This window comes from Humulus lupulus, chromosome 6, assembly GCF_963169125.1.
Source record: "Humulus lupulus chromosome 6, drHumLupu1.1, whole genome shotgun sequence".
In the NCBI taxonomy this organism is placed as follows: domain Eukaryota; kingdom Viridiplantae; phylum Streptophyta; class Magnoliopsida; order Rosales; family Cannabaceae; genus Humulus; species Humulus lupulus.
The window spans coordinates 14,388,395-14,402,838 of NC_084798.1; the positions used below are offsets into that span (position 1 = coordinate 14,388,395).

Here is a 14,444-nt window from a genome sequence, read left to right on the forward strand (position 1 = left end):
TTCTTGGGAATAACCTCCTCTACTTGTACTAATATCTCCATATTTGTGAAGCAAATTATTCATAGCAGATGCCAAATGTAAAGGTATGGAATAACTTTTAATATTAACAAGTGTCAACGCTAGATCACTAGATTTTATTCTCAACTTCCTTCTCAAATACGTGGAATGAAACTCTCCGAAGATAAATGACATGAAATCAGCTTCTGTTAAATTAGAAAATTTTAGAACCTCATCAATATTATCATCTTCAGGCTCAACTTCAGTAGTCGTTGTACTCACTTCTTCTTCCTCATCCCAGTAAAAACGACCCTTCAACCAGCCTAGCTCACGATCACTTAATTTATGTATCAAATCCCTTAAAGTCAAAGGAGACGCAGCATGATCAATCTCTTTAGGAAATTCCCAAAGATCTTCTCCCAACACTTTCAGTTTCACATCTCTAAGGTCTCATTTTAATACATTTATAACCTATATTATATATATATATATATATACAACTCATCAATATAAAATTTCATATTATAATAATGCTAGTCTTTAAGAAAAATAAATTTTAAACAGATCCAGGAGGAAATATAAAATTAAACACTTATACGAATTTTGACTTTATGTTTTGATATAAAAAATGATGGACTAATTTGGACAAATTAAAATAGTAACTCTTCACAAGTTTCAGTTATTTAATTTTTATTTATTTATTCAATTGTTCTTTTAATATACTAGATTTGATGGATTAATGATTTTTTTTTTTGTTGTAAATTGTGCCTATTTCTCTTTTTATAAACAAAATACATTTTAGGATATAGCTCAAACAGAGGGAAAAAAATATACATTACTTTAGTGATGAGGCAAACATTATATTAGAAGGATTTCAACAATGATTGTACAAATTAATAAAAAATATATAAAAGTTAAGAGTAAATTTCAATCAACTAAAAAAATATTAGTTTTTATTAATTCATATCCATGTCAGTAATATGAAAAGTAAAAAATAATTTGGCTAATCAGTATGACCTGAATGATCATTTAGTTATAAAAATACTAACAATCTTTTTTTTTTCTAATTTTTTTTTTTTTGGTTCTCTTTGTCCATCAATTATTACTTTATTATAAATGTTAACTACAACAAGTAAATACTTTCAAATAAAAGATTAATTTAAAATTGTTCTTTTGGGCCGAAAATTTCCAACACGCTATAGCATTTTTAAAAAAAATTGTAAAATACTTATTTTTAGTAAGACCCAATCAATTTAAGCTTTATAAGGTCAACAAAAGAATTTCATGGAGATACACAGTATTTTAAATTTTAAAATGACGTGACAACATCCAAGTTTAATCAATTTGACAATAACATAATTTTTTTTAAATAATAAATAAAAATAAAACCAATATTAAAACAAGAGAAATAAATATATTTAAAATGATGATCTAGTTTGTTTGGCTTTTCACCAAATCTAATAAAATGATTACGAAAATATATTTACCTTATATTTAATTTTTTTTTGCTTATTTTTAAGTAATTTTAGTGTAATATTTAAGTTAACTTTGATTTATCCATTTTTTTTCCTTATTTTCTTTGGTGGTAATTAAATATTTTGAACTTGAAAGAAAAATTGAATATATTAAAGCAAATTAAATTTATACTATTATTTTAAAAGAAAAACTATAAAGATTATATACTAAATATTGAAATTTACTTGTTAAGTTATGTAATGCTTTAGTTTTGTTAGGTGGGTTTAATGTTTCATTCTCTTTGTAATAAGCTTATTGAGATATGCTATATCTAAATCTAATGTTAAGTTTCCATAATATTGATGTAAAGTTTCTCATTTTAATTTAGAATATATCATAATATCAATTATTTATTGGAGCTAATAAATTTAACTAGCAAAGCTTCTTAAAGAATTAATAAGATATATTATACTAAATATATAAAAATGAATATCAATTAGTACATACCTCAGAGATAACACAGTGTACGTGAGCGATATATTTGCACTTCCGACAGCAGTAAACACGTATTCGTGGATTTCTTTCTTCTTCACAAACATCGCAGCAATATTCACCAGAGTTATCCTCAATGAATGAATCAACAAGATCTAAGGAGTGCATATGACTGTCATGTTTTATGATAGAAGGCAATGGACCACATAATAAATGAAGTTTGAAATCACAATCCAAACATTGAAATTTAAAGGAATCTGTTTTATGGAATTCCTCAGTATTGCACATGATTGATTGCTTCAAACAGGTGTCGTAGACGTTGCATTGTTCAACTACATTGTTTATTTTCTCCATAAAGCAAAGAAGATGTGGATGATCTTCATACTTAATGGTTCGTGTTCGTCTCACTCCACATTCTAAACACAACCGAAAATCACATTGAGGACATTCGAAATATAAGGCAGGTTGATCTTTATTTCCACAAGTGCTACATTTACAATTGTATCTTTTCATAAGAAGGAAGAGACGGTCGTGGTTAGGATGGTGAGAGGTTTGGATTTCTTGAGGTAATTGGTCAATGCATTGTTTATGAAGAAAATACTTACATCTATTGCAGCCATAATAAACTCCACCATCTGATTCTGATGGTGAGCTCTTGGATTGACATGCAAAACATCTAACATCAATATCTTCATCTTCATGAATTGCATTTGTTGTGTCTACAAGTAGTAGTAAGTGGGGATGGCTTGAATGTTGAATGCAATGTTGGCCTTCCGGGCATGTTGTTATGGAGTTTGACATTTTAAAGCATTCAACATCCAAGTCAAAATCACAGCCAACACAACTGAACACGGGCGTCTTTGTTCGACCACAACAATTGCATCTGGCATTTCGTGTTGTAAGAGAAAGAGGGTGGCGAGGATGTAAAGGGTATTTGTTGATCTGTTTTGGTAGTTCTTCACATGACTTGTGGACATAATATTCGCACGAATCACAAACATAATAAGGAGCTTCTGTAAGAAACCCATGACATAACTCACAATTTTTTTTTTCATTATTAATCTCGCTATCCTTAAGGTCTTCAGTCATGTGGAAGTAATTCGGAACCTGCTCCCATGGAGTGAAGTATTGCTTGTACGCCAACCCCTGTGGAAGTATTCTCAGACCTTTTTTCTTCGTGTAGAGGTCGAAACCTATAATTAAATCCGGCGACAAAGGTGTTGATCCTCCATTTTTTATCTGTTTAGATTCAATAAAGCCACAAAAATAATAATAAGTGAGACACACATTAATAGCTCAACAATACATAAGTATAAATATAAATATATAAACAAATATAAATTAGAGGCAATACATATACTCGTTATATTACAAATTAGGAAACTTAAATATCAAATCTGAATAAAAAATTAAATGGACTTACTGATGTATCAAAAATTCAATGCCAAACTTGGAAACTAGAAAAATAAAAACGAAAGAGCACTCTTCTAATTTGTATAGAAAAGAGAGAAAGTACTCAACTGTTTATGCATTGAATAAATTATTTCTTTGATTGAGAAAGCTGAGTTCATTTCTATTATGTTTTTATAGAAAAGAAAAAGAGAATAAAGTAAATATAAATCATTTCCTTGTCCCATAACTTATCTTTATGATAATTCATTGTCTATTTGCATAATAATATAACTTAAAGATGACTCATATCTCTCCCTCCTTTAATAACATTTTCAAACAAATTCAAAATCAATTTCAATCTTTAATTAGGATACTTTTTCTTTTCACATTTGGCACATATGTTGATGATTCTTTGGAAAAGGAAAAAGAAAAGTGAAATATATCACAAAAATAAATAAAATATAAAGTATATTCTTTGCTTGCAATATAGTTTTAAAGTGAATAATACATCAATCATATTATAATGAAGTTGTGCCTTTTGTCTCCCCAAAACTAATATATACACCTATTTATGTTTTTCTTGCACATTGTTTCAGACTTACAAAAATAAAATAAAATTAAGAACCAATTTTTTAATTTGTGAGGAATTCAAAAAGTAATCATGCTAGTAATATTAGTTATTTCACTAAAATTTTAATTTTTAATAATCGAATATTTCAAAGTTAAGTTACAATAGTACATGCTTATATATTTTTTAGACATTTAATAGAAAATTTCTTCCTTGCATATTACTAATTCTTTGGAAAAGTGGAAAAAATAAAATTATTTGCTTGCAATAATTACAAAGTAAAGAGGAAAAGTAAAAGGAAACAACATTCAAAATCATGAAATATTAAAGATCCTTTAGTATAGAGATCCTATACTTATCACAATAGCAATCCATTATTACACTTCCAGATCTAGTCATCTCTTGTTGTTTTTACCAGTAACCTTTTATCAACAAATAAAGAAAAATAGAAACAACTAGATTTTTTTTTATTATTTTTATGAATGAATAGGGATATTTCTTTAATCTCTTTATATTTCTTTCTAAATAATCTCTTTATGATTTTTTCACAAATCTTCTAAAATAGTTTTAGTACAAAATTGTTCAAAAATAAATCATTTTATTTATAAATTTTTTTAACTCTGTAATTTAATATGTAATAAATTAAAGCATATTTATTTAGGAATCTCAATTAAACTTAATATTTTTTTCAAAAAAATAGAAAAAATTAATCATAATTTTTAATTTTATTGTTTGAGCTCAATATATGAATAAATATAAATAAATTTAATTTTTCTTGAGAAACATATATCTTATTAAAATTAAAATTATATATATTCACATATATATATATAAAAAGAGATTAGAAAAAGTAAATAAAAAATAAAAAAGAATGAGAGAGAATAAGTGGGAGTGTAAAAAATAATAAAATACTTTTACATTTTATGAAGTGTTTTCTAAATGTAACTGAGTAACAGTGCTTTATGTAAAATACCTAAGGTTTAGCTCATCTAATGTAGAAGCCTTTTACTAGTTTTTAGGTTAATATTTACAAATTAGGTATTTTACCTATGCTAGTGTGAGTGCTCTTACTAATTAAAACAAATAAAATAAAACCAAAATTTTTAAAATGAATTAAACTAAAACAAAATAAAATATAATTTTACTTTTCATCTTCATCAACTACATCATTGTGTTTTCACCAACACCAAAATCTGGGTACATGAAAAGCACCATATCTGAATTTTGTGTCTCAATTATTTATTTATATAATTTATCACATCTAAAAATAAGATTTATATAGGAAAATTCTAAAATATGGGCATGCCTTTTGTCCCCACCGTTAGGAGTATTTCTGTATATACATATAAAATCAAAACTTATAAACAAGACAATATATTAGAATCGTATATCAAATTAGCAATATAATAAATTTAATTGGATCAACGATTTTCATTCCCATGCTATGAAAGAACAAGGGTTGAATCTAAATACCACACATTGCTATACTTGAACATTAGACTTTGCTTTCTGGAATAGTATGAGCCCAAAGACTATCAATCCTTCTCCCTTAGGAGAGAGAGAGAGTATTCTCTTTTACAAGCAAACAAAGGTACTCCCAAGTGAGGCTTCCAAGAGAAGCCTCGTTTTTTATTAAGTGGATCAAGTGAGGCTTCCGAGAGAAGCCTCGTTTGTTAATTAAGTTGGATGGTGGAAGTTAGCTTGTAGGTCTATAAGAGAGGTCGATTCTAGGGAAGCAAAAGAGACTACCATACTTTATTCATGTGATAACCAGAGGTGGTGCCCTTTGGCAATGAGATATGAGTTGAATTGCATGTGACATGCTTTCCTAGATGTTGTGCATGACAAACATCCTTTTGATCGATTCATAAGAGTGTTTCTAGCTCCAAGGCTCCAATGTCTCTACTTTAGAAGTGAGATTTGGCACTTGCAAAGTGGGGAGGAATTACCCGAGACAGAAGGATGAGCATGAGGCCTTCAAGTCTCCCAGGGATGTGAACTTGATGCCTTTGGGCTTGTCTAAAGGGTAAACTACTTAACTTAAAAGTTTCTTGTGCGGTAACGACACTGTTATAATTCAAGTCATTTAGGACTCTAAAAGTAAGACATGAAAGACTTTTTACATTACCTACTTGCTAGACATGAAATATAGGGTTGTGAAAAATATCCATATTCATGTCTCCCAGAACATGTATTTCCTTGCAAATCTAATGGGGTTGAACCAAGTTATTCTAAACAAACATTTGAGACTGTGGATGAGAATATCCATGATCAAGAACAAGAATAATTAAAATTATTAGTAAAATCACAATATTCAATTTTTGTGTCTGTAAAAAGAGAAATTAGTTACATAAATACTCAATATTTAAAATTGGTTGTTGCTAGATATTAGTATCCAATGTCATAAAAAAGCAATTCTATTACACCTAATATGTTAACTTCTGTTAGTTGCTAACTAGACCGACATGTGTCAGATTCTTATTGGTCTAGCTTATATATATATTTTAAATTATTTTAATTAATTTTAAAATAAAAATTAATTTTACAACACACTTAAATTAATAATATAAAAAATATAACTAGTGTGACATGTTAATTTTTAACTGGTTATCACCCTACAAAACTGTAACTAATTAGTGTCATATTTGTAACCAACTACCCTCTTTAAAATTTTAAAATTTGAATCAAGTGAGATAAAAAATTTATGTAAAATTCTACCTTTGTAACCAGTTTCCCCAGTTTCACATTGGCAACCAATTACAATATTTCTCAGTTTAAGAATAGCTACTAGTTACAAGTATGGAACCAAAAGAAAAAAACTTCGCAAACTTGGAACTAGTCACAACATTTCTCAATTTTAGAATTATAATTGGTTACATGTCTAGAACCAAATGGAAAGAAAAAAATCACAAACATAGAACCAATTATAACTTGTTTAACGCCCAAAATGTGACTACACTAAGCGGTAGTTGTAGTAAGATTGGGCGGTCGATCCACAAGGAGGTAACCTAAAATCAAAAGGTTAGTAGAAAATAACACAAAAAGTTAGTAACAAGAAGTAAATAAAATTGTAAATGGAAAGAGGTTTGAGATTTTGGTATTGTATTTTTGATAAAGTGATGAAATGAGATAAGTGAAATAAAGGTAAGACATAATCAAGAGTTTGAGAAAATGAAAGGTTTCAAGAATCATCCATATGCTTGTTTAGTTACTTGGCTACTTGATTTACAAAAATACACAAGTAAATAGTTCACATCCCAACATTTACTTGGAAAATCTAACATTAAAGTCCATAGTTTTTTCTAACAAAAGTTCATTTGAGTTATAAAGTTCTTTACTTTAAAAGCACAATGTTAATTTTATGAAAAATCTAAAAATGACAAAATACCCAAGGGCAATAATGCAATAGAAGATTAGACATAAAATTATGTATCAATATTACTTTTACTAATTAGAAGCACGTAGAAAGAGCATGACTAATCCTATATACTATTAGCATAAGTAAATAAAGATAACAAAATAAAGATAGAGATGAAAGAACATAAATAACTCAAATATATTACATTAAGAACATAGTAAATCAAAGTAGCAAAATAACATCACTTGCATATGGAATCATCCCTAACCTTCCTAGGAAGATTAGGCCATTATGCTCATGATTCTCACAAAATTCTAAGAAGAAAATATGAGAAGAAAGTGAGTGGAAATTTTGCTATAGTTTCTCTACTCTAAAAATTACATATCTATTATGAAGAAAGAGTCCCTATTTATAGAAGGAGAAAATGACTAAAAAGAAATTAAACAACAAAATGGGGTTTACAAAATAAATCTGAAATATTAATAATAAAATATGATTTCGAAAAATCAAATCTTATTATTAATATTATAATAATATTAATAATACCACAAAAACATGATCTTTAAAGCTCAAAATAGCAATTTACAAAGCTCAATACCTACAAAACATGGCTAGTGACACAAGAGGGTTTTGACCCATTTTCAGCCAATGAGGGAGTGACACGTAGGTGGCTGGGCTGAAGAAGCAAGATGCTTGGGCGTGAGAGGCTGCTGCACTTGGAGGAGACGTTGGGCCTGGTAGTCTGTTGGAGAAACTATGCATGCTGGAGGAAATATGCAAATATGCATGCTGGAGTCTTGGCAGTACGGTGCCTTGGAGGAGATGATGCGGACAGGTGGCAGCTGTGGCGTGCTAGGGGTGCAAAGAGGCTGGCGGGCCTGGGCCTATTTTGGGCTTCAAGTTGCGAAAATACTAACTTTTCATCATTTCTTCAGTTTTATTTATTTATTTTTTTTCTTTTTCTCTATGCCAAAATGCACTTTAATTCCTACACAATAACAATAAATTAAATTCTAATCAAATATTTTCATTTATAAAATAAATCATATTAATTCCATGAAAATATTAATTAAAACTTAATTTATTTTGACAATTAAAATCAACAAACGTGCATTTTTCACTACTAATCACAACTCTAAAAAAAAGAATAGTTGTAACTAGTTACAACGTTATTATTGTAACAAATTATTATGGCATGATTTCAAGATTTAGAAAAAAAAAATTCAAATTCAAATTCCACCCAAAAATCAATTATTAGTTTCAACCATTTTAATAGAATTATAAATTGACTATTATTGAGATTGGGTAAAATAAAATCAATCATTGATGTATAAGTAAAAAAACAAATTGAGAATATTTATATATATATATATTTATATATATATATTTATATATAAATAAAGCTAGTCATTCAATTATTTTTTAAATACTTTTACATTAGTGTCTCTCTTTACAAGAAGCATATGAAAATTAGTTAATAACTATACATTTATAAATAGGAATAAAAAAAAGACGAACTGTATTATATAAAAATAAATATATATGCAGCAAAGTTAGGTATATATACATTATAATACTTGAATTTTATTTAAATTTTAATATAGAATTTTATATAGTCATATATTCTCACATTTGAATTTTGTATCCACCACTATTCAGTTCACATACATAATTATACAATTATATATATACAAAACTACCTAGAATAATTTAAAAAAAAAAAACTATATAACAAAAATAAATAATATACATACAAAACTATATAACAAAAAATAAAGAATATACAAAAAGCTTCCTAGAATATATATATTTTTTAAAACACTACTTATTCGTATATATAAATAAAAATAACAAAATCTATATATATTTTTTAAATGAATCATTTTAAGCTTGAATGTGTTTTATATAAATAGTTTATTAATTATTCATGTTTAATATTTTTTGTTGTTGGAGAATTAGTTAATACATATGAGAAATATGAGATTTTTTGAAACTTAATTCACAAAATAAGCCATATAAAGTATGATTTTTTTAAAATTAATTCAAACAAAATGTATACTTATGATAAAGCAATATTTTTATATATTAGTTTTTAAAAGTCATATTTTTAAAAACTTTCCCTATTCTAATGTGGTTATTATAACTTACTAAGTCACTACATATCGGGCAGAAGATGCCTTATTATTGGGTTTTGTTTGGATTTTGGGCCTGATACGATTTTGTTTCTATTTTATTTATGGGAAATCTACAAAAATGCCCTAAAAGTTACGGTACATCACAAAAATACGGAATTTTTGGATAAAAACACGGAATGGAAAAATTGTAAATACGGAGTGGCAAAATCATAAATAAAAGCTGTAAAATATAATTTTTTGTAATCAACGTTTACAAACTAGTAAATATCTGTTACAAACTTGTAAATATCTGTTACATGTTTGTAAATAATATTTACAAAATCAGTTATAGAATTGTAGATTTTTTTTTAGATAAAACTTTCAAACAAATTCGTAACTAAATTTTTTATTTTTGTAACAATAGTTTACAAATATAGTTTTACAACTAAGAAAGATATTTTTGTAGCTAACATTTACGAAAATATTTTATAGTTAAGAAATCATAAACAAAATATACATAAAAATATTATACTTTTCCATATTCTTACAATATTGTACCAACAAATTGCAGGAACATTTATATTTATGCTATACAACTTAAAAATATAAATTTAAAATATTCGTTATTTATAAAACACTTTATTGAATATATATATAGTGGTGAAATACAATATTTTTTAAAACAAATTTTACAATTTTGTAGCAACAATTTACAAAACTAATTTCACAACCAAAAAAGTTTATTTTTGTAACTAACATTTACATATATATTTATAAATTTATTTAACATGATTGTTACAGAGATTTATAAAATTAAGTTGTGAATTTAGTACATGTTTGTAACAAAAATTTATAAAACTAAGTTTGTTACTAAAATATACTATTTTATTTTGTAACTAATATATACAAAAATGTTAGATGACATAAAACAAGTAACAAATATTAGAAAAAATATATAACTACTAATATAGAAATAGATTATATTTATTAAATATGATAATTTATGCAAGCATAAATATTTGTTTAATATTAATAGTATATTCATTTTAAATATATAAAAATTAAAAAAAAAATTGAAGAGAAAATGATTGAATATTATTATATCACATCAATATAATTAAATTACATCAATTAATGATGTTTCTTTTTATGAATAAAAGCTCATCAATTAATGAACTGTACTCTTGTTTTTTCTTTTTACTAATCTCTGAGTATTATTTGAAGGCACCGTATAATTGTAATTATTTGTATTCACCGTATATTTCAAATTTTTTATAAATATGCAGTGTTTTATGTAATTAATCATTTATTTAGTATATAGAACAATACAAAAAGTTTTCCATTAAAAATTTATAACATTTGTTATTTCTAATTGCTAATTTTTCTTTCTCTAATTGCCAAATAATGTAAAACATAAATGCCATTTATGTTAAAAATCCTACGCTATATCTCTTCTATATAAAAAAATGTGTAGATAACAAAAATTATTAATTTTAACGATTTATTTTATTAATTTTAATGAAATATTCTAAATATTTAACGGAATATAATTTTAAAACTAACTAAAAATAAATATTTATGAATTATATTAATATAAATTCAAATATTATAAAATATCATTATTATCATAATATTTAATATAAATATACATATATAATAATTATATTAATATAAATTCAAATATTATTATGATAATATTATATAATAATTTATTATATATGATAATTAAAAATTAATAAAAATAAATACTTTGAATAGACATGTTTATAAATTTAAAACTAAACAAACGTGCATTACTCGTTATTTATTAATATATATATACAACAATTAATTCACGAAAAAATTGACAAGGACTATAAAAAATTATCTTTTAATGACAATTTATTTATCACAACTGAATTTTTTTGTGAATAAACAGTATTTTTAGTCACAACGAAAATTAATGGGAATTTTTCAAAAATATGGCTTTTATACCATTACTGTGCAAAAATATGAGAATTATACTTTTATTAATTTGTATGAGAAAATTTATTAAAAATAAAATTAAAGTATGAGAAACACAATTAGTAGCTAACAAAAATATGGAAATGTCATATTTTTTTATCATACTTATTTGTTCTTCTATTTTTTACTTTTTGTTTTCTACCAATTTTTTTCCTTTATCTTTTTTTTTCTTTCCATTTTTCCATTCTTCTTCTTCTTTTAATTTTTATTCATTTATCTGTTTTTTTATTTCATTTGTATTGTTCTTATTTTTTGTTCATATTTTTTTAGTTTTTTTTTTCTTTTTTTTTTCTTCATTTTTGTATTTATTATTTTCTCCTTCTATTTTTTTTTTTTTTCACACATATGAGCTTTTTTCTCTTTCTTTTCTTCTTCTTCCATTTTTTCTTTTTCTTTTTCTTTTTTTTCTACCAATTTTTTCATTCATATTTTTTTCTTTCCATTATTCCATTATCTTTCTTCTTCTTCTTTTCATTTTTATTCATTCATCTATTTTTTTTCCTTCATCATTTCTTTTGTTTTGTTTTTTTTTCATATTTTTTTAGTTTTCTTTCCTAAGTTTTTTTCCTTCTTTTTTCTTCTTTTTTTGTACTTATTCTTTTCTCATTCCATTTTCCCCCCATTTTTTCACACATATTTTAACATTACATAATTATTTTAATATTTTATTTATTTATTATCTTTTATTATTGTAATTGTTTTATAGTTTTTTCCTCTATATGTAAAAAAATTCAAATCAATTTTATCAGCATTTTCTTTTTACTGTAACCCTTATAGGAACACCAAAATTTGGAAAGAAAACTAATAAAAATATGAAAACATGAATGGGTAACTAGTTACCCTGATGGGAACATTCAAATCTAGAAAAAAAAATTATATGAAGAAAATGGGAGAGAAGGGAAAGGGGGTGGGGTGGATCTGATTTTTTTTTTTCTATCTTCAGATTTGTGGAAACTCGTTACCTTCCTGTTTTTTGTGTGTAAATTTCTGGGGGTAACTGGTTACATTCACGTTATGATGTGTGTGTATATTTTTTGGTTCTTTATGGTAACTAGTTACCTATGTTACTAAAATCATAGTTACTTCTTCCTATTTTTAATGAAGTGTTTCCTTTTTTTCATTCAAATTTGATGTTTCTTCATATTTAATATGAGTAACCTGTCACCCCTCTTACGGTAACTAGTTACCCCTCTTATGGCAGAAGGTTACTCCTCTCAAGGTAACTAGTTACTCCTCCTGGTATATGTTATTTAACCTAGCTCTATGATTTTTTTTACATAATTGTCAGAGATCAATCAAGTAACTGGTTACCTTATACAAGATTTGATGTAATGACCCAACTATTGGGTCATTATATTTGAAAAAAGAAACATACAATATAAAAATAAGGAAAAAATGTTTATAATAAATAAAAAATAAATAAACACAATTCATATCATAAAAAAAAAATTGCAAAGCAACCAAAGAAAAATTTAATATAAAATTAGTTATATAAAAATAATACAAAAAAATATATAAGCTAAAAAAATATAAATCAAATTACAAACATACACTTCAAAATTAATAAAACTTGATTAAGAGTAAAACCATGGCATAAACCAACTTCTATACAAAAATATGGGAAAATAAACCCATAAAAAGTGAAAAATCTTAAAAAAAGCCATAGAATAACTTTTTTTGAAAAAAAAGTCATATTTTTGCACACTCTATTAAAAATCTCATATAAATGTAATTTCTTCAAAATTAATTGTAACGAAAATCAATATTTAGTTAAAAATGCTAAGGATGTAAACGGGGCAGGGAATTGGCGGGGAGTGTTCCCCCATCCCCGTCTCCATTTATATTTTTAATCCCCGTCCCCGCCCCATCCCCGTTTATTCCCCGTAGGGGGCAGGGTGGGGAATCCCCTATTGGGGCGGGGAATCCTCACGGGGAACAAATTTATTTAAAAATAAATTTTAAATTAAAATTTTAAAATAAAAGTCATAAATTATATGTAAATTAAAATATTTCACAATATTTATTATTTAAAATATTAAACATTATCCTAAAATAAAATTGAAAATATTAAAAAAAAAGTTACTACTATACTACAATAACATATAAAGAAAGATATAAAATACATATAAAATATTACAAAAATATATAAAAATTTAAACGGAGCCCCGTCGGGGTGGGGAGTGCTATCCCCAGCCCCGCTCCATTTAACATTCGAAGATAAAAAATTAACCCCGTCCCCGTCCCGTTCCCCATTTAGACGGGGATTCCCCGCCCCATTAGGGGTGGGTCCTCGCGGGGCCCCGTCCCATGGAGATAATGTGCATCCCTAAAAAATGCACATTCCAATCTTATCCAAAAAAAAAAAAATTAAACTAATAAACTTCCAAACAACCAAATTAATTTTTAAATGTCAATCTGATAACTTCTCAAACCATCGCACCGTTTAAATTAAAGTCCTTATTGTCAATATTATAATTAGGCCATCATTTATTGGTATATTTGACTGTTCGGCTTCTACTCATTATGACCCATACCGGTAATGGTATTTCTGCAAAACCCATATTGCTAATGGTATTTCTACACATTTGAACATTGTTTGTGTTTAAGAAAGATTTGTATTTTGTTACTACTTTTTTTCCAGTTGCTAAATAGCTCCTTAATTTTGAATATACTGGTACTTTTGCTAGTTTTTCAAGCTTAGTAACTGATTATTAATGTTTTCAGTTCATAAGTAATGACAGGTTAGTAGTTGAAATATAGTTGTTGATTTAGTAGCCAACAATGATCAAATTATTAAAAATGATAGTTACTGATTATAATTATGTTATTGATTTAATGTTCGATTATTGCCATATTTATGATTTATTTTATATATCTCTTAGTTTAGCGAATGGTTATTAATGTTTCAATTCTTAGCTAGTTTTGAATTACTAGTTGAAATCTGAATATTTATTTGGTAACTAGTTACTATCATATTTATATAAACATTATAACTTGTTCTCATTAAGTTAATGATAAAGTATCTAGGTATTTTCATGCTCTGGTTAGTGACTAAATATTGCCA

The 14,444-nt window shown here is 25.9% G+C and overlaps 1 protein-coding gene across 1 annotated transcript; it reads right to left on the minus strand.

The window, feature by feature from the left end:
* Positions 1-224: 224 nt before the first annotated feature.
* LOC133784727 (uncharacterized) lies at positions 225-13,941 on the minus strand. Its single transcript, XM_062224007.1, has 3 exons — positions 13,915-13,941; positions 1,960-3,183; positions 225-468 (listed from the first exon to the last, which is right to left on the minus strand). Exons 1-3 carry the CDS (start codon positions 13,939-13,941, stop codon positions 448-450), a joined length of 1,272 nt encoding a protein of 423 aa, XP_062079991.1. The 3' UTR covers positions 225-447.
* Between the last annotated feature and the right edge of the window lie 503 nt (positions 13,942-14,444).